Source organism: Thamnophis elegans, chromosome 6, assembly GCF_009769535.1.
Source record: "Thamnophis elegans isolate rThaEle1 chromosome 6, rThaEle1.pri, whole genome shotgun sequence".
Classification (NCBI taxonomy): Eukaryota; Metazoa; Chordata; class Lepidosauria; order Squamata; family Colubridae; genus Thamnophis; species Thamnophis elegans.
Window position 1 is genome coordinate 50,966,484 of NC_045546.1, and position 22,164 is coordinate 50,988,647.

A 22,164-nucleotide genomic window follows, 5' to 3' on the forward strand; every position below is an offset into this window, starting at 1 on the left:
ATAAGAACAGTATCATTATTGTGAAAAGTAAGATTATTATTATCAAATTTATTTACTATCCATCTTGATGTTCAAGGCAACCCTTAATATTTAAAAAAGCATACTCTATCTAGGCATATCTAGCATTAAAAAGTAGGCAGTTTTGATGAGTTAACAAATTGTAAATATTACCGTAGCGATTTAAATTATTTCAGTGTTATGCTACTTAAACTGTTGTGATTCTGTCTGTATACTGTAGTTCTGACAATATTAGCTACGTGTTTTCCAGAAACAGCAAATTATGGCATGCTGCATAAACATTATTGAGAGCTAGTTTGGTATGACGGTTACAGCATCAGGCAAGAAATGAGGAGATTTATGAGTTCTAGTCCTTCCTTAGGCACAAAACAAAGCCAGGTTGTTGCCCATGGCCTAGTTATTCTCTCTCAGTTCTAGCAATGGCAAAAACATTTCTGAAACTTGCTATGAAAACAGCAGGAACCTGTTCAAGCAATTGCCAGGAATCAGTACTGACTCAAAGGAACAAAAAACAACTGGAACAACTATAAACAGATACAGATCTCATGTACCAAATCTCACCAGTATGATTTTAAAGAATTAAAGGGACCATATGGGGACTGAGGAGCTTCATGTTATCCATGAGTTGTGAATTGCTTATCTCTAGTGTAAAACAAACAATTTCTGATTACTAGTCACGGAACTTGGCTATAACCTCAAACTTATTCATGTTCAAATATTTATTTCTTGTTTTATGACTGTTGAGCTTCGGATTTATCTAATCTACAACAGGAAAATGAAGTAAGGTTGGGAATGTCTCCAAAAGGTTGTTTGATAGACCACCAGAATTCTGTTTTTCTGTTTTTCCAACTTTATTTGGATCATCCTTCTTTCCTGTTTGACATAGCTACAATTGAAGATGCATCTACCATAGATTTATTCTTATAGAGTAGCTACTTATACCTTATTAAAAAGGAAGAGTAGCATGTTAGTGTATATGGCTCATAAGTCTGTTTCACAGTTCACTTAATTGTTGGCATTTGCAAGTGTTGATTATTTATTTATAATAAATATTTGTACATAATTTAAAAGAATTGTAATGGATCTTAGAGAAAACTAGTTACAAATGGAAGGGGTATTAATAAGTTAGATCAGTATTAAAATTCTCCCCAGGGATTTTTAGCATCTTAGGGAGTCATCCAACTATCGCTGGCTTGATATAACAGTAATTAAGACAAGATTTATAGTCACAACAATGGCTGTGTGATACTAAAAGACACTATAAATCATGAGTGGGGAAATGCATAGTCCTATATTTTGAGAAAAAGAAAAGGGGATGGGGGAAAAATAAGGCAGCAACATAATATTCAAGTTTAGTTGAAGGAATAACTTTTATATGCTGTGGGGTATGTAGTTCCTGAGAAAAGGATGAGGAAGAGAGGAAAACATCCTTGTTAACAAGCTATTGTTCTTTTCTGCTTAATGTCCAGTTTATGACTCTATTCTTCCTATATGACCAACTTAGCCATGGATTATGAAGGTAAATTTATAAGTGCTTTAGTTGCCATATATTAAAATAGTGATGGCGAACCTTTTTGTAAAAGCGTGCCAAAATTGTGTGTGCACATTCTATCGTGCGTGCACACGTCCCCACACCCACAATGCAGTGCATCTCCCCTCGTGCATGCGTGCATGACTTCCCCACATGCAGGGGGGAGTTTTCACCTCCCAGGCACCGGAGGCTTTCCTGAAGCCTGGGGAGGGTGAAAACGGCCCTCCAAGAAAGCTGACAATGCGCATGACGGAGCTGACGGCTCCGTGTGCCACCTGTCGCACACATGCCATAGGTTCGCCATCATGGTGTTAGAAAGTTGCTCAATGTTGACTAACGACTATATGTGATTTATAACGCCTGTAAGCTCCAGGTCACTTGATTATGGACTGCCAGTATAAGTTCAGCCCCACTTGTTTCTCCTGAGATTGTAGCTATGATCATGCCACCATCTGTGCAACTTGGGAAGGATAGCTTTTGCTTAACTTCTTTGTATCATAATGTTGGTGTGGGTAATAAAGTGCTGTTGTGGATTCTGGTTGAAAGCTCTGATGTTTTATTAGTGGAAAAACATCAGAAAAAATGTTAAAATTCCCATACACCAAATACCCACAAATTTAAAAATGATTATTTACAAATTCTTGATGTAAATATTCCAATGTATCATATGTGACATAGATCATATAATATCCAGGTCATCAGAAATAATGATTGCTGCAGGATGTTCACAACAGATGTAATATTGCCCAGAAAGTATCTAATCCTGATTTATTGGACAGCATCCTTTCTCTTCCTTGTCCTTGATCTATTGTGGAACATGAGCACATACTTCCTTTTCCTGATTTCATGTGGAAAAACCTTTGACATCATTGTTTGCTAGGATAGTGATTAAGCGAATCCCTTTGTACAGTTGTGAGAGGATAGGTGATAACCTGCTTATGAATGATATCCTTTTAACGACAAATTTGATGTCTTGTTACACAGATAGAAAACACAAATTCTGCACCTTATTCAGACATGTGAAATGCAGAAATATATACAGTTCTGTTCCTTTTAGTTGGATTGGTATTCTTAAGAGCAGAATATTGTTAGAATGTTTTCCAAACATTTACCAGTACTATTTTACTACAGATTTCAGACGTTTTCTCTAGTCATCGGATAATGGACCAGGTGGGCCACTCACACAATTGCAAGAGGTGATTCTTTTACCAGAAAGTTACATGAAGTAGAAATGCCAAGTGCAGTGCCTCATTAATTTATTGCTGACTATTTATTTAAATTATTATTAAACCATAATTCATTGCAATCATCCATGGTTGATATATACCAGGGGTATCAAACTCAAATCGTCACAGTGGAGTCACATGACGTATTAGGACTTTTTCCCCCTTCGCTTAACTGGGTATGGGCATCAACAGCACGTGACACATCCAGCCTCTGGGCCGGGAGTTTGACAGCCCTAATCTATACTGATCAATGCTGGAATCACTAAAGAGTTGAAAGCATATATTTGTCCTGATGCTAAACAATTAGTTTTTTTTATTGTAAGTTCCTTTTCTTTGTGTAGAAGACAATTCCCATGTGACTAAAGAAGGTTTAGTTGATATATTTAGTTGCTTCATACCTAAATGGGACACTATATTTAAATAAAATATTAGTTTCACCGCCTCTCAAACAACATCAATGCAATTAAGTCAAAAGGACTGTCACTGTCAATTATAATGATATTCTTACAACCTTATTTATTAAAATATAGAATTTAGTATTTCAGATTTAAATCTACATTTAAAAACTTAGCATAAAAAGTGGATAATTAGTCACTGAAACAGCAATCAGTCCAAATTCTGCCATAGCATTATTTATTAACTACACTAAGATGCAAGACTTGAATGTTACATTAAGCAATAAAGTTATTGGTTTGATTTTGCTTTGATGTATTCAGTCAATCTGGTGCCATCTTTTATAAACCATGAATTAAAATTGGGTGTAAATTTAGCCACTTTGGAATATTCAAGAAAACGTGAATAAAAGTAATCATTGTGTAATGCAGTCTGGAATATAGACATTTCAGTTTATAATTCAAAGCTACTCAAAACTTATTTAAAATACAACTGTTTATAAAGATTGAATTATCTATTTTATTTGGGGAGGGGTTATTTTCTTAACTACTAAAGTTATCTTTTTCACTACTGTATACCATAAGGGATTTCCTTAGTTTACCAGCTTACTCTTTTAAATATATAAAAGCAATGTGCAAATGCAGCGAGTATATTGCATTTCAGATGTTGAGAAAAAAACTATAATTCTACCGTAATACCTTATTTGGCTTCAAAAGAATAAATATAGTTGCAAAGAAAATAACACTTCCCTCTCCCTTTTTCCCTCAATGTCTTTGCAGCAGCTGTAAACTTCTTAAAAATTCTGCTAGAACCAGATCCTGCAAAGAGACCAAACATCCAACAAGCATTAGCAAATCGTTGGCTTAGTGAGAATGGGAGACCACTGAATAATGTCACGTATCCAAACAGGTAATGCACAAAAGACAGAATATGCTGGGTATTCTGCCAACATGATAAAATTCCACTGAAGACATTGAGGTGCCTCTGATCAGAAAGCTGGATTGGAGGTTGAGTTTCTTTCTTAATTTCTCTGCAACAATTCAGAAGTGGTTTAAGACCTCATGATAACCATATGCTTCTGCACTCACTTCTTAATTCCTTTGGTATTTCTAAGCTTGAAAATTATCTGGGGAAAAATCATAGTAGTAAAGAACAAAGTTACAAAATAATACATTTTTCAGCTAAGTTGCTCAAGTAATCAAAATGCTCTCCTACTATTATCTCAGCATTTAAAGGAAAAAATGTAAATGCAGAGAGCATAATTCCTTGGTTAGACAATCTTCTGGGTTGATAACTTCAGGGAGATTTGACCTGGATATTTCTCAGTTTCTTCACTCTCCTTCAACTTGACTGCTTTGCTGCTTCCTACTCTTGGGTTTCATTCTGCTCAGTCTTCATGGGTTCCTTAGGAAGAGGACAAAGTATGGCGCACTGATGATTATTCTGTGTTCTGATTTAGGATTGCTCTAATTAATTCCAAAAGCACTGATGGATCCTTTGGCTTGCCATATTGCTTTTTCACAGCTTGCTGTGGAAGTAAAGCCTTCCCAACCTAAATAAAGAGGGTTTTTTTAGGATAAAAACCCTTAATAGTTGTGAAATGCTAGTTACTATGGTAATGACGGTTATGTAACACATGGGTGGATATTAATACAGCAGGGAGGCTGGTACCTTTCTAAACATCTAGTTTAGCTTTTATATGATGGATACAAACATTACATTTATGTTCGGCTGCCTGGCTGCTGCTAGGCAGCAAGAATGAACAAAATATACTACAGTAAATGAACTGCAAGAAAAAATGACTGATTTGTATGGCAGAAAATGAGATCAATCATTATCCGAGCATTACTGTTTTGCTACCAGATCTCTAAAGCATCAAAGTCACATTTTATGAAGTCATACATGGGAATTGGTTCTGAGAATTATGATTAAATTGCATTTTTAAAAATAATTTATTTAAGCTTTTTTTATTCAAATCAAACATACAGTAGCAGCCATGGAAACAATAAAGCGAAACAAAATAAAATTCTGAAACACAACCTGGGGCGCAGTAAAATCTAAAAGTTTGTCTAACTAGATTTTAAATTGAAACTGATGAGTCAGTGTAAATCAGAGGTTTCTGACCAGTTCTGGAGAACCGCTAGCAGAGATTTTGAGTAGTTCAGAGATAAATACAACCTCTGACTGGCCCTGCCCCCATCTATTTTCTGCCTCCCGAGTCCCAGCTGATCAGGAGGGAATGGGGATCTTGCAGGAGGGAATGGGGATCTTGGAGTGGGGAGGGAATGGAGATTTTACAGTATCCTTCCCCTGCCATGCCCACCAAGCCACGCCCACCAAGTCATGCCATGCCCACCAAGCCACACTCACAGAGCTGGTAGTAAAAATTTTGAATCCCACCACTGGTGTAAGTGGCAGGTAATCTCTGATGGAAGGATGTTTCATAATTGCAGGCAGAATCTGTGAGCTGGATAAGTTATACTGTAAAACTGTCCATTAATTGGATATAAGAAAGAATGGGTCCTATCAGACCAACACTATAATTACAGTATATAAATGCTTACTCAGAAGTAAATATAGTTAACGTAATATCAAATGTGCTACTTTTGCTGGTATTTTTTCACTCTGTAGAACCTTAGGATTTGGGGAAGTGTTGAATTTGTGAAACCTGCCATTTCTAATAAAGTTTTATTCTGCATATCTAAAAGAAGCAGCAATGACAACTTGCTTTTATAAAATAAAGTTCTTTGAATCCTACAAGAGATAATTTCCAGTTACTTTTCAGTATTCCTTTGTGGGGGGGGAGGAACGTGCTGTAATATGTACAGGTAGTCCTCAATTTATGATTGTATTTGAGCCCGGAATTGTGGTCATAAGTCAAGCCAGTTGTTAAGTGGGTCATTACATAACTGACCAGATTTTACCACAGTGTTTTGCAGCAGTCATTAAGCAAATGTGGTGGTTGGCTCCTCTTTGGACTAATGTAACATTCTTTATGTGAAGATTTGAAAAATGTTTGGAATATTTGTTAATTCAGGCGCCTCATCCAGAAGGTTGGCAGCGCTTAGTTATAGTGAGCAAGTGGTCTCTCTTGTTAATATCTATGAATCTGATTCTGTTTATAATTTAAAGTACTGTCAACCCTATATAGCTTGGCATCAGGCTATGTAACAATTACATTGACCCTTATAACAGCAACCTTGTTTTTAATTTGGCCAACATCGAGAACAGATTTGGTGAGATTATGAAAAACAGAACAATGGTTCTTTGCAGGCTTTGGAAATCCCTGCCACAGAGAAAATATTTGAATCTTTTTCCTTAATTAAGCAGGCTTTTCACCTGAGTCTAGGTAGATGCTATCAGTTTTAACTTATATTCAATTATATTTGTTTGTGATTTCAATTATCTTTTTTTTTATAGCCACATTGGATACTGTCACTGGCAGAAAACAAAGCATAAATCCAATGTAAATTACCGCTTGGGGAACTTTATTAGTTTTGCTAATAATTTAAATCAGTACAGAGAAAATACAGTGGCATTTATTTTTTTCATAACAAATTTCACGTAGCTTTTTATAAGACATTATCATAAGCACACTTCTGAAAATAAATAATTACTGATCTTTAGTTGTATGTTTCAGAAAAAACAATTGCTTTTATTTTTACGACAAAATAAAATGCAGACATGTTGCAATGACAATGAACATTGTTTATCAATATCTGCATAATTGGAATCAGTAGTAATAAAATGAGAAATCTTTTGTAATCAGAATTTACACTTTTAGCCCTTGATTAGTCCTTGATTAAAAGTCAAGCACTTTTAATTTGCTTAATTTTAATTGGAGAATTTAGGAAGTTCTTAATTTTTTGCCACTGAATTGTTATTCATATTGAAGTTTTTAAAAAATAATTCATCTTAGTTGGGGTTGCTTTGAATATATTTATATAGAAGTCACATGCAACTTGTCTATTACCTATTGAGAATAAAGTTGCAAAAATAATCTGAAACAGAAACTGGACACTTTTAAGAACCTGGCACTGAATGATGGTCTGAATGAATTGAAAACTTCTTAATTGAATGCACGTATGACAATATTTTGAAGGCTCTGTTTTAAGAGTTTTATTGTATTCGTTTACAATAGGGGTGTCAAACTCGATTTCATTGAGGGCCACATCAGGGTTGTGTTTGACGCCAGTGGGGCCAGCTTGACACCACTCATATTGGGCTGCCTGTGGTAGCCTGAGTGCTCTGCCAGTGAAAATGGGCTCCTGAGCTCCGTTTTCAGTTGTGATGGCATCAGAGGTGGGTTCCTACCAGTTCGCACCAGTTCGGTAGAACCGGTTCATTAAATCTACCGAACCGGTTAGAAGAGGTTCCACCAGTGGACTCGGAAAGCAGGCCACACCTACAGAAGAGGTTCCAAAAATTTTTGAAACCCACCACTGTCTCACACACACACACACACACACACACAGACTCACAGAGAGAGAGAGAGAGAGAAAGAAAAGAAGAAATAAATAAAGAAAAAAAGAAAAAAGAAAGAAAAAGTGAGAGAGATGAAAGAAAAAAAGGAAAAAGGGACAGTGAGACAAAAGGAAGGAAAGAGAGGAAGGAAGGAAGGAAGGAAGGAAGGAAGGAAGGAAGGAAGGAAGGAAGGAAGAAACACATGGCCAGCAAGCCGCTCCCACCAGGTCACATGGCCGGCAAGCCACTCCCACAAAGGAGGCCACACCCACAGAGTAGGTTCGAAAATTTTTTGAAACCCACCACTGAATGGCATGCTGCAACCCTCTTCCCGTGAAAACAGAGCATGGGAGGGCCACGTGCAGGCATCATGAGCTGTGTTTTTGCTGGCAGAGGCACCATAGGATGGTCATTTACTGTTTCCAAAGCTGACAGAGGTCCCGCGGGCCAGATCTAAGTACCCCGTGGGCCGGATTCAGCTCCCGGGCCTTGAGTTTGACACCCCTGGTTTACAACTATCTGTATAGCTGAAGCTCTGTTCTAGCCTTTCACAAAGGGTACTCTCTGGACTAGCAGTTCAAGAATTCCTAGACAGATGGTAATGCTAACTAGGAGTTCAGGGAATGTCAGTCCATATCTAGAAGACACCAGATTTTAGAAGACCATTTAATTAATTGTTCCATTTTCTGTCATGCAATTAACTACTCTTCTTTATTATTTAAGTGTTTCTTGAGGTAGAGACCAAGACTGTGCCCATTGACTTTATTTCACCATTCTTTAGTAAAAAACACAGAAACATGTACACATAAAATTCTACAATAGAAGTGGAAATTATATACACGCTTAATAGTTCCAACATCAATCAGTCAATATTTCTTCAAAAATGAGGAGAACTGTATGATTAATGGTCCATTTCCCCACTAAGTAAATAATGATTCTTTTGAAATGTGGACAGCCCTCCCCAAACTGGGTTGTGACTAATCTACCATATTGATACATTTCAAGTATACATTTTTCTTTAAAAACATATTAGCTTGCTCTTTTCAACATAGCTTGAACACAGTAATCGCTCAATTAAATCTTTTAGTCATATTAACTAACATGGTGATTTTCAATAATGCCTTTAGGATTGCCGTCTTTCTCCTGAGAACCTTGGAGATAACCAACAGCTAATCCTTGAAATACAACCATAATGAACCCTGCCCATTACAGTTGCCTTTCACAATTGCTGTTGAGAGAAGCATTTTACTTAACAATCCCATCATCCTTAATATTCCCAGTGAATGTTAAACAAATGTTCAGGTTGTTAAATGGAGCATGGGGTACCTCAGGAGTGGGGGAGGCCTGTGGAGACCAAACACACGCCCAGGCCTGCATATCTTCTCCTTCCTGCCCCTTGGATCCTCACAGGCCTTTCCCTACTGCCAATAGGTTTCCCCAAACCTTAGATCTGATTCCCACCCCACCATGCCAAATACCCTCCTCCTCGTTTGAAAAGTTCTAAGGCCTTCCAGGGTGTAGGAACAGATTGCATTATCTCATGGCCATGTGCAGGGGGATAAGGCCAGCAGGAAGCAGTGGAAGAGGGAAATTGTAAGTAATTGTAATTGTAATTGTAAGTTTATTTATAGGCCGCCCTTTTCCCTGAGGGGACTCAGGGCGGCTTACAACTTGTGGGGAAGGGAATACAGACAGTGACATATAAAAACAGTACATAATTAAAAATAGAAACAACATTCATCATTCGGGTGGGGACGAGTTACAATCTAACCCCAGGCCTGACGGGATAGCCAGATCTTGAGGGCTGTGCGGAAGGTCTGGAGGGTGGTGAGGGTACGAATCTCCATGGGGAGATCGTTCCAAAGGGTCGGAGCTACTACTGAAAAGGCTCTCCTCCGCGTGGTTGCCAGTCGACACTGACTGGCGGATGGAACTCGGAGGAGGCCTAATCTGTGTGATCGGATAGGTCGCGAGGAGGTAATTGGCAGGAGGCGGTCTCTCAAGTACCCAGATCCACTACCATGAAGGGCTTTATGCGTGGTAAGTAGCACCTTGAAGCGCACCCGGAGATCAACAGGTAGCCAGCGCAGCTCGCGGAGGATAGGTGTTATGTGGGCGAACCGAGGTGCACCCACAATCACTCGCGCGGCCGCATTCTGGACTAGCTGAAGTCGCCGGATGCTCTTCAAGGGCAGCCCCATGTAGAGCACGTTGCAGTATTCCAGCCTAGAGGTCACAAGGGCACGAGTGACTGTTGTGAGAGCCTCCCGGTTCAGGTAGGGTCACAACTGGCGCACCAGGCGAACCTGGGCAAATGCCCCCCTGGTCACAGCCGACAGATGGTGGTCAAAGGTCAGCTGTGGGTCCAGGAGGACTCCCAAGTTGCGAACCCTGTCTGAGGGGTATAATATTTGGCCCCCCAGCCTGAGTGATGGAACACTAGCCAAATTATTGGGAGGGAAACACAACAGCCACTCGGTCTTATCCGGGTTGAGTACAAGCTTGTTAGCCCTCATCCAGTCCCTAACGGCTTCAAGACCCCGGTTCATCACGTCCACCGCTTCATTGAGTTGGCACGGGGCGGACAGATACAACTGGGTATCGTCCGCGTATTGGTGGTATCTTATTCCGTGCCTCCGAATGATCTCGCCCAGCGGTTTCATGTAGATGTTAAATAGTAGGGGGGATAAGACCGAACCCTGCGGCACCCCATATGTTAGGGGCCTAGGGGACGATCTCTGCCCCCCAACTAACACCGACTGCGACCTGTCCGAGAGGTAGGAGGAGAACCACTGCAAAACAGTGCCTCCCACCCCCACCTCCCGCAGTCGTCGCAGAAGGATACCATGGTCGATGGTATCGAAAGCCGCCGAGAGGTCAAGGAGAACTAGGATGGAGGCATGGCCTCCATCCTGGCTCTCCAGAGATCATCGGTCAATGCGACCAAAGCGGTTTCTGTGCTGTAACCAGGTCTGAAGCTGGACTGGAATGGGTCAAGGTAACTGGCTTCCTCCAAGGACCGCTGAAGCTGGGAGGCCACCACCTTCTCAACAACCTTCCCAACAAAGGGGAGGTTGGAGACTGGACGATAATTGTTAAGAATGGCTGGATCCAAGGATGGTTTCTTCAGGAGGGGTCTCACCACCACCGCTTTAAGTGCGGAGGGGAAGAATCCCTCCCGAAGGGAGGCGGTAACAACCGCCTGGATCCAGCCCCATGTCACCTCTCTGCTGTTGGCAACCAGCCAAGAGGGACACGGGTCCAGTACACAAGTGGAGGCACTCACAGCTCTCATGGCCTTGTCCACATCCCCAGGGGCAACATCCTGAAACTCAACCCAGTGATGGTCTGCTAAATTATCCTCCTGTGCCTCGGCTGGATCTGCAAAGGTGGAGTCCAAATCCGACCAAAACCGAGCAACTTTGTCCGCTAAGAACTGGACATAATCCTCAGCCCTACCCTGCAAGGGGTCCCTCGTATCCCTCCTATTTAGGAGGGAACGGGTTATCCTAAACGGAGCTGGGCGGGACTCAGCGGACGCGACCAAGGTGGCAATATACGATCTTTTTGCTGTCCTAAGTGCCCTGATGTACTCCTTGGTTGCAGGGATCCAATGGGGGGAATGCTTGCAGGGATCCAATGGGGGGAGAGTAAGATAGGTGGGAGCACTGCAATGTCCTGTGGATGAATGAACATGGGGACTGTAGTGGCCATACCAGGCCAGGACCAGGTTATAAGTAGCTTTTGGGAGATCCACCATAATTTCAAATGACCATTAAATTACCGATTATAAGTTATAATTAATATTTTTTGCAGAATTCATCTACAAGACATAAGTCAAAGCGTGCTGCTGTACATGACAGAAAAGCTTGGCTATAAGAATAGTGATGTGATCAACACTATCCTTTCAAACAGAGCTTGCCACATGCTCGCCATCTACATCCTTCTTAATAAGAAGCTAGAACGCTATACGGCAGGTGTAAAAGTAAGTATAATTTTGGATAATTGCTGAACCTAAGAAAGTTTAGTAGAATAACAGTAACCAAAAATGGAGATACTAAGAAATAAGTACAGTATGCATGGGGAAATTCTTCAACTTTGCAAAAATAGACGGGAAAAACATGAACCATCTCAAAATATGAAAAACTTTAAGGGAACAGACATTTTCACTGATCATAGATTGCTGAGCATCTCTTGGAAGGAAAATTAGGGAATTGAATATCTGGGGTGGAGATAAACGTAGCTGATTTGAATAATTAAGAATATCCTTGGGCAAAAACTACTTTCAAAGCCTCTTGTGAAAGCTTTCTCTGTACATAAAAGCCTTTTTCCACAGGTCTGTCTCACTCTGCCAACATTTCATTGTTCCTTATTATAACAAAGAAATTTACCTTAGCAAGGAATAGTTTGTTTTTTTCAAGTTACAGGGAAAAGTGAAGTTGTAGTCTACCAGGGTAAACTTTAATGGAAATAGAACCACTTTGATTCTACCTGCTTATTACATGTATATTTTCAAACAATTTAATCCAGTTAGAAAATAAATAGGTTTGAGCAGCACAATGAATTAATCAATAACTTATTAGATTGTGAAAAACACAGATATTTTTTCTCAGTATACAATGCTTTTTGTGATTTTGGAACCAAAAATAATTTAATTATGTAATACAAAAAATTTAGAACAACAGTATCGCTGTCCATAATTTTAATAAATTTTCTTAAAAACAAATTTCGTACAATCCTAAATGTGTTTCTTTTGAAATTCTGTTTATTTTAATGTAATTATTGATTTGTCTAGAAATGACTTAAGTCTGTGATGGTGAATCTATGGCACGTATGCCACAGGTGGCATGCGGAGCCATTTCTGAGGGCACGCGAGGTGTTGCCCCGTCACCTCTGCCAGCTGATTTTCAGCTGTTTTTCGCCTTCTGGAGGCTTCCCTGAAGTCTCTAGAGAGCGAAAAACTTCCCAACTCACAAACCAGAAGTCCATTCTTGAACTTCCAGTTTGTGCGTTAGGCCATTTTTCGCTCTCTGGAGGTTTCAGGAGGCTTCCCATTAAATGGACCATTTCCAGCCTCCAGAGGGCCTCCGGGGAGGTGGGAAAGGCCATTTTCACCCTCCCGGGCTCCTAGAAAGCCTCTGGAGCCCAGGGAGAGTGAAAAACGGGCCTTCTGGTCTGCCCAGAAGTCGGCAAACAGACCATTTTCAGCATCTGGAGGGCCTCCCAGGGGGATGAGGAAAGCCTTTTCCACCCTCCCCAGGCTCCTATAAAGAGTTCTTGGGTGTGATTTATTTGGAGTCAAATATGAGTTTAGTGCTTTTTACACTCACATAGAATATGTATTGTATAGATGTTTACAGTTAGTCCTCGACTTAATGTCCATAATTTCTGTTAATAATTTGCAAATAGATTTAGTAGTTTAAAAATGTTTTGAGCCAATTTCACAAAGGGATGGGAAACTAATATTGTAGTAATATATTAGACAGTATTCAACTAGGGGAATGATATTTTTATATGTGTTTGTGTGTGTATTCTTTAATGTACTTTTTAAATGTCTTGTTTGTTTGTTTTTTAATTTTTGGAGTTTTGCATTTTTTTAAAAATAAAATAAAATAAAAACCAAAAAAAGAAAGTAAAATAATAATCATAGATCAGTTCATGACTGATGCTTGCCCTTGCTATCCATAGTCTAATCCATTTAAACAAACAATTCTTACCTCTGACCTCATGCAACAAATCTTTTTTATTTGCCCTCCAGTATCACCAGTACAAGTACAGTATCTGTTCCATTCTTTACATTCCCTTTCTGTGCAATTTTTGGGGAAATTCCATAGTATGACAAACACGATTTACTGTTGCAATTGCAGTAGCTGGAATTTTCCTTGCAGCATTTTGCAGGATATCAGTACATCTATGTCAAATGCTTTCAGGCTTGATCTCTTCTAGGATATTTCAGACCAATTCTTCTTCCTTTTCTGCTTCTCTTTTCATGTTTATTTCTCTGACAAAGTGCCATTGTAATCCTTGGGTTTATTATTACTATCATCATTGATAAAAAATAAATAGTTAAATAAATCCTGCCATGGGTGCAAATTCCCACTGTCATTTCCTTTTATTTCTGTTATAACTCTTAATTTTATTTTAGTATTCAAAGGAATAGTACTTATCTTTCAGGGCTATTGTCCTACAAAATAAAATCAATCCATTGTATATCTTACATTTGAATACATGTCCATTGCAATAAATCAATAACAGTATCAATATTTTTTCTTAAATGATGTCTCTGTGTTAGAGCGGATATCTTACTATGTGATTGATTATGTGCTCTTAAGTGGGTGTTATTGCTTAGCAATGATAAAGATTTTCTCCAATATAATACATATTACATGAGCCAAGTTCTTTTTTAAAAAAAATACAAGTCATTCACATTTTGCAGTGGATGTTTTTTTAATAATGGGATATACCTTTTTAGTCCACCAAAAATGATTAAAAACCTCATCTAATCATTTAGTTGGAGAAATACTGCCAACTTCTTGGCCTTTGAATTGGCTTTTGATTTATTATATTTATTTTCGACAGTTTTTTTTTCTTCCGAAGGAAATCCTTAGAAATATCCCTTTTGTTCTGCATTAACTTCATGCCAAACTATGCTCACTAATTCCTGAAATAAATTTTATGTATCAAAAACTGGCGTAAAGTAAAGAACATCTTATCTTCAACATATGGTACATCATGAACTTCATGAGCTTAGTGAACCTATTTTGATAAGAACATAGAAAATTGCATAGCATATCACAGACTTGCACACTGCAATCTGGGTGAATCATTCAGCTGCTGGCCATGTTATTGGAAACCACAATAATTCTGATGCAGTCAAAACTAAACAAAGAACTATAAGTTGTCCTTCGACATGGTTTTTTAAATGTTCAATTCTGCTGCTTTGAATAATTTAAACTTTTTTTATTTTTTCCTTTCTCTACAAAATCTAAAATTCCACCATTGCTTCTTTGAAGTTAAATAAATATTAATTTGTGCATTTCATCATTAGCCTGTCCTTTGGGTTCACATGATGATTCTTTTTGTGAAATGTGAGAAATGAGAGCATTAATAAGGAAATTTATTATAACCTCTCTGCCCTTGGGATAGTTCCCATTAATCATGTTGGGAAAATTTTGAGGCTTTTTAATTTAAATATGAAAAAAATTGTCTGAACTAAGTTTTTGAAGTGCTATGTTGTACTTGCTTTCCAGTTTAATTGCATTGTCTAGTTTATAGGAATGGGAAAGTAATAAATATTATGTGTCAACTCATATAGTAAAATATTTAATATATAGTAATATATATTATATAGTAATACACTTAGTAATATAATTACTATATAGTAATATATAGTTATATATTACTAATAATTAGTAATTAATATATTTGGTAATATAATATATTTAGTTATTGAATTGTAGCAATTTTTAAATTGAAAAAAAAACTATTTGTTTTTAACTAATTTTGCTAATTTAACAAAGTGATTCATAGAATGAAAGTAATACATATTAAACATTTAAGTATATCTTTCCTAAAATTATATCTTAATTTACAGTTCAGATTTGTCTTCTTTTTCCATCTTTCTAGAAAACTGAAGCTTCTGATAATATGTGCACTAACCAATTGTGTCGGTTAGAAAAATACAAATCAAATAAGGATTCCTATGAGGTAAATCTTTTATTTTAGTCATTTGGAGCCAGACAGTATTTGCACTTCCCACTGGTTATTACTATAAACCAATAGACTTTTGATATAACAAAGAATACAAAAATAAATCTATTCCCAAATGTTTAGTGATTGTGTAAGAGTTGTTTTGAATTGATAGCCTTAGAAACTGAATGCATCAGCTTTATAAAATGTTTTGCTCCCAAAAATATCATATCATGTACTTTGAATCATCAATATCCACCATATTTGTAGACACTTTTTTTCCCATTGTATGCAAAATAGTGGATATTATCAAGATTTACAGGGCATAAATGTTTTAAAAGGGGATAATTGATGGGAGGGAAGACATTTATTCCAAAATAGTCCAATAGCAATTCAGTGACACACAATGTGAGGGGGCAATAAAGTGACAACTGTTGGAAACAGTTGGAGATAATGAGTAAGTAGCCAGTATTTTTAATGTTTGTGTGTCATTTTAAATTATATTGATGCAGATAGAAAACATCAGTTCATTGATAAAATATATATTTAAAATTATGATATATTATTTAAAAGTTAGTCTAAACTTTTGAATAAATTAGGAACTAACATAGTTTCTCTTTAGCAACAATCCAGAAGTGCAGTTCTCTTTCTGCTTCATTCTTCCTGAGGAGAAGAATTTAGGAGATCCTGCTCCTCTTTTCCTAGAGGCTCTCTTTCTCCTACCTTAATCTGGCTATTACCATTAAAATGCAGCTCCCAGCACTTGCAGAGAGAATAGATTTCAGATTGCTGCAATAGACCTAATAATATTGTGAAATTGCCAAAATTGATTTAAATACCCAAGCAATTAGACATTGTTGCTTTACCTTTTTCTGCGTATACTTGTCTCTGCCATAAAACAAAACAAAAATAACAGCACAGCCCTGGGTATTTAAAAAAAATCACAATTAATAGAACAACATAACAAAATTTAAAAAGTATTTTGTTCATTAAAGGATTGAATCCTTGTTCCTGAAAGAAAGTTTTCAGTGCATGTCATATCCTGCTTCAGTGACAATTTTGTTATTAGTGCACACTAACAAGTGGCTTTTAGGGTCCTAAGGTTCTTCCATTTATTCTGAAAAGAAACACATTTCAGTATTCAACCATTACACACAAAACATCCTTTTAACTTGCATTTATAGACATCCTGTTGTGATTTGTGAACAGCTATTCTGAACACAAGAGACGCTTGAAAGTGCATCTGTGTATTACCATGGAGATGGAGGCAGACACCATGTAGGGTTCAGCAGTACCTTGCCATAAAATAAAAAACTACAGAAAATGCAGAGGAAAACCCTTTTTAGTAGTTCTCACTGGGGAACTTAAAGGACTTTCTGGGTGAGCCATTATCTTTCTTTTCCCACATGCAAAAGGAATCGACCCCTATCACAAAGTGATCATGAGGATGAATTAGATAAAGAATATAAGTACACAATAGCAATACCATTTCATAGTGCTTTGCAGCCCTCTCTAAACTATGCTATTGAAGAGTGCATTGTAAAATACTGTTAATAAATCAAATGATCTATTTACTACTTTAAATATTATTTTTGAAATCTGTTCTCTGCACGGCAGCTTTCCAAAATTATTTGAAAATAAGTTTTTCTAGAAAATAGCAACTCCTTAATAATGTGATCATGTGATTCCATTGCAGTAGCAGACACACTAGCTCAACCAATTCAGAGCAATATTGGATAGTCAATACTGTTCCATTCAAAATATTTTGCTTGTTGAGAAATACTGCCCATACGTGCATGTGCATTTCAGATACTAAAAAAAGAGAGGACATAATAGCAATCTACAAATACTTAAAAGAGTATCAATGCAAGAGGTGATGACTCTTATGTTGAAACTAAAGGTAGGGTAGGAACCAAATTATTGATATGAAAAGGCTAAATATAAGCAGAATTTCCTGATGATTAAAGCTATTAAGTAGGAGAACAATCTACTTAGATCTGGAGTGGACTTAGGTATTTAGGTATTTTAGGTATTTATTGGGATTTATATGCCGCCCTTTTCCCTGAGGGGACTCAGGGCGGCTTACAACCACAGGGGAGGGGAAGTGCAAGGTCAAAACAAAACAATATGTGAACAACAGAAAAATAATAAAACCCAACTTTCATTCAGCAATCAAACAAACACTCGGGCGGGTAATTAGGAGCCTATCCCCAGGCCTGCTGGGAGAGCCAGATCTTGAGGGCTGCGCGGAAGGTCTGGATAGTGGTGAGGGTGCGGATCTCCATGGGGAGCTCGTTCCATAGGGTCGGGGCAGCAACAGAAAAGGCTCTCCTCCGTGTGGTCGCCAGTCGGCATTGACTGGCAGATGGAATTCGGAGGAGGCCCAGTCTGTGCGATCTAATTGGTCGATTTAGGGAGGTAATCGGCAGAAGGCGGTCTCTCAAGTACCCAGATCCACTACCATGGAGTGCTTTAAAGATGGTCATCAGTATCCTGAAGCGCACCCGGAGACCAACAGGTAGCCAGTGCAGCTCGCGGAGGACAGGTGTAACGTGGGCGAACCGCGGTGCGCCCACTATCACTCGCGCGGCTGCATTTTGGACTAGCTGTAGTCGCCGGATGCACTTCAGGGGCAACCCCATGTAGAGCCCATTGCAGTATTCCAGTCTAGAGATCACAAGGGCTCGAGCGACTGTTGTGAGAGCCCCCCGATCTAAATAGGGCCGCAACTGACGGACCAGGCGAACCTGGGCAAATGCCCCCCTGGTCACAGCCGACAGCTGGTGATCAAGAGTCAGCTGTGGATCCAGGAGGACTCCTAAGTTGCGGACCCTATCTGAGGGGTATAGAATTTGACCCCCCAGCCTAAGTGTTGGTATATTAGCCAAATTATTGGGGGGGAAACACAACAGCCACTCGGTCTTATCCGGGTTGAGTACCAGTTTGTTAACACTCATCCAGTTCTTAACGGCCTCCAGCCCCTGGTTCATCACGTCCACCGCTTCATTGAGTTGGCACGGGGCGGACAGATACAATTGTGTATCGTCCGCATATTGATGGTATTTTATACCGTGCCTCCGAATGATCTCGCCCAGCGGTTTCATGTATATGTTGAATAGTAGGGGTGATAGGACCGAACCCTGAGGTACCCCACATGTTAGGGGCCTCAGGGACGATCTCTGCCCCCCGACTAACACCGACTGCGACCTGTCCGAGAGGTAGGAGGAGAACCACCGCAGAACAGTGCCTCCCACTCCCACCTCCCGCAGTCGTCGCAGAAGGATACCATGGTCGATGGTATCGAAAGCCGCTGAGAGGTCAAGGAGAACCAGGATGGACGCATAGCCTCCATCTCTGGCCCTCCAGAGATCATCGGTCAATGCGACCAAAGCGGTTTCTGTGCTGTAACCAGGTCTGAAGCCGGACTGGAAGGGGTCAAGATAGCTAGCTTCCTCCAAGGTCCGTTGAAGCTGAAAGGCCACCACCTTCTCAACAACCTTCCCAATAAAGGGAAGGTTGGAGACAGGACGAAAGTTGTTTAAAATGGCTGGATCTAACGATGGTTTCTTCAGGAGGGGTCTCACCACCGCCGTTTTGAGTACGGCGGGGAAGTGCCCCTCCCGAAGGGAGGCGGTGACAACCGCCTGGATCCAGCCATGTGTCACCTCCCTGCTGTTAGCCACCAGCCAGGAGGGACACGGGTCCAAAATACAAGTGGAGGCGCTTACAGCTCGGATGGCCTTGTCCACATCCCCAGAGGCAACTTCCTGGAACTCAACCCAGAGCTGATGTGGCAAATAGTCCTCCTGTGTCTCAGCTGGATCTACTGCGGTGGAGTCCAGGTCCGATCGAAACCGAGCTACTTTGTCCGCCAAGAATTGAGCATAGTCCTCAGCCCTACCCTGCAAGGGGTTTCCCGCCTCCCTCCTATTAAGGAGGGAGCGGGTTATCCTAAACAGGGCGGCTGGGCGCGACTCGGCGGACGCAACCAGGGAAGAAATATATGATCTTTTTGCAGTTCTTAATGCTCGGACATAGTCCCTGGTGCAGGTAGTTAAGAGTGCTCGGTTTGCTTCGGACCTGTCGGACCTCCACTGGTGCTCTAGGCATCTCCTCCGGCGTTTCTTCTCCCGGAGTTCCTCGGTGAACCAGGGAACTCTCCGGGATCCACTGACCCGGAGGGGCCGTAGTGGCGCAATCCGGTCGAGAGACTCCGACGCCGCCGAGTGCCAAGCGGCGGCCAGAGTCTCCGCCGAACTGTGGGCGAGGGTATCAGGAATAACCCCAAGCTCCGTCTGGAACCTCAGAGGGTCCATAAGTCGCCTGGGGCGGAACCACCTGGTCGGTTCCTCCTCCCTACGGTGGGGGTTTGGCCTCCGGAAGTCAAGCCTCAGTAGGCAATGGTCTGACCACGACAGGGGTATGATCTCGTTACCCCTCAGACCAAGATCACACATCCACTGCTCCGAGAGGAATACGAGGTCGAGCATGTGACCCGCTGCGTGGGTTGGGCCCCGAATTACTTGGGTCAAGCCCATGGCTGTCATGGAAGCCATGAACTCCTGCGCCCCATCAGAGCGTTCACCGAGCGATGGCAAATTGAAGTCCCCCAGAACTATAAGCCTGGGGAACTCAACTGCCAGCTCGGCTACTGACTCGAGGAGCGAGGGGAGGGATGCTGCAACGCAGTTGGGAGGCAGGTACGTTAGCAGCAAACCCACTTGACCCTTGAGGTCCAACTTTATCAGCAGGGACTCACACCCGACAAGCTCCGGAGCAGGGACCCTACGAGGTAACAGAGATTCCCGGATTACAATAGCCACACCGCCACCCCTTCCCTGGGCTCTCGGCTGATGAAGCACCTGAAATCCCTCTGGGCACATCTCTACAAGGGGGACTCCTCCTTCTGTGCCCAGCCAGGTTTCAGTAATACATGCCAGGTCTGCCCTCTCGTCAACAATTAAGTCCCGGACGAGGGGAGCTTTGTGAACAACAGACCTGGCATTTAGCGACAACAGCCTGAGACCAGGGTCCTGACTACTCGCGCCATCTGGTCTTGGAGTGGGACTCCTAGGGCCGGAAGGAGGGATCTCTGTAATGTAGCGAACCCTCCTTCCCCGATAATGGCCAGCCCTAAGGTCCCCGCCGTATCTGCCTCTCCCTGTCACGACCGCTATGCTCCGACCCACTCCCATGTCCATGGTCCCCCCAACCACCCCGGTTCCTCCCGCCTTCCCCAGCAGGTCCTCCGAGTCAAACATTCTCATTTATCCACTCTAACAATTCCCACATAAAAATTTAAAACATATAAAATACAGAGGTAACAATTACTAAAAGTGGGCCATTCATTCAATTCCATTCAACTCCCATACACTCAACATTCTATTTAAAATTGCGCAGTTATAGTATATAATAATATGGAAACAGTGGAGGAAGCGATGGTCTGCTCCTCTCCCTTCTTATGTCCTGGGGAACTGTCCTTAGCCACCAAGTCAAAAGTACGTAGTATATAAGGTGGCTGTAGACAAACAAGATTGAGTATAGAGCTCCAAAGTTCGTAAACGGCATCCGTATAGTCTTGCCCCACTGGTGGAGGTTAGCGGGCTGTATATTCGAGAGTCTCTTTCCCAAAGATATATAAGGGCCCCAATGTAGGAGACCAGAGTTCGAGACTAACTTGCACCGCTCTTGCAAATGGAAGGAAAAATGCTGGTATTCTCGGGGTTCAGTTCTTATCCCTGCAGTCGCCATCCTCTATTTCTTTATTTCCTCCACTTTGAGTTTTCCCAACAGAACAGAATCAAATAAGAGTTGGAAGGGACCTTGGGAAGCCACCTCTCCACTCTGGTGCATGAGCAGAAAACTGGCTGAGAAATGTGGTGAACAAATTTTCTTGGCCACCATTTTGGTTCCTGGCACGACCCCTCCCTCCCTCTTCCCCTTCTCTGTTTTCTTGTTTCAATCCTGAACAACGCTGACACGAGGGCTTTTCCCTCTTGCCATTCCGGCTGCTGTTGCTGTGGCCATGGAGACCTCTGGCCACGCCGAGAGTCCTACGTTCTTGTCTGTGTTATACAATCTTCGCAGAAAGAGAAGGTGGGAGACAAGGAGGACATGGACAAGGAGCCTGCCCCTCCCTCAACCCCCTCAGCCACCTCAAACTTTCAGACCTTGTCCTCTCTCCTGGATTCCGCAGGGGAGAAGATTAAGAGCGCAAAGACCCCCTCTCTCAAATTATTACCAACTCTATCCATTTTAAATCTGCGCCAACCGCTTTTGCGGTTCAAGAACTGCGTCTATCTTGTCTGCTGAGTGAAGGAGTGAATGTATATATGAATGGGTGAGAGAGTGTTCCCACATGCTTTTAATTTAAATTAATTCATTTTTTATCTATTGTATTATTGTATATTTTAATATTAGTGGGGTATGCATGTGGAGAAAGTCTGGCCAGTATGTATGAGGGGATTGAGAGTGCGGCCTGGAGCCCCCTCCACTGAGTGCAGAAGCAGAAGTGGATGGGGGCCCGGATCCGCCTCTCGTCCCAGAGTGTATGATACGAATGGCCTGCTGGGGAGATCAGGGGCCGCGGGAGGGGAGGAGGGGTCTACGGGGAGGGGGACGGGCCGGAGCATCCCGGTCACGTTTGGGAGAGGTAGGTACGACGGGAGTTACAGGGCTAGCCATTACCGGGGAAGGAGGGTTCACTACGTCACAGCGATCCCACCTTCCGGCCCTGATAGCTCAACTCAAGGACCAGGTGGCAAGTGATATCAGGGCCCTGGTCTCAGGTTGCTGTTGCTAAATGCCAGGTCTGTGATTCATAAAGCTCCCCTCGTCCGGGAC

The 22,164-nt window shown here is 41.2% G+C and overlaps 1 protein-coding gene across 2 annotated transcripts in view; it reads left to right on the top strand.

The window, feature by feature from the left end:
• HUNK (hormonally up-regulated Neu-associated kinase) overlaps nucleotides 1-22,164 on the top strand; it is a 57,298-nt gene that overhangs the window by 29,626 nt on the left and 5,508 nt on the right. Inside the window, exons 6-8 of one of the 2 annotated variants that reach the window (XM_032220179.1) lie at nucleotides 3,948-4,077; nucleotides 11,449-11,611; nucleotides 15,259-15,343. In XM_032220179.1, coding sequence (XP_032076070.1) covers nucleotides 3,948-4,077; nucleotides 11,449-11,611; nucleotides 15,259-15,343 — 378 coding nt within the window. The remainder of the gene's footprint in view (nucleotides 1-3,947; nucleotides 4,078-11,448; nucleotides 11,612-15,258; nucleotides 15,344-22,164) is intronic. The other variant, XM_032220178.1, reaches the window with a different exon arrangement.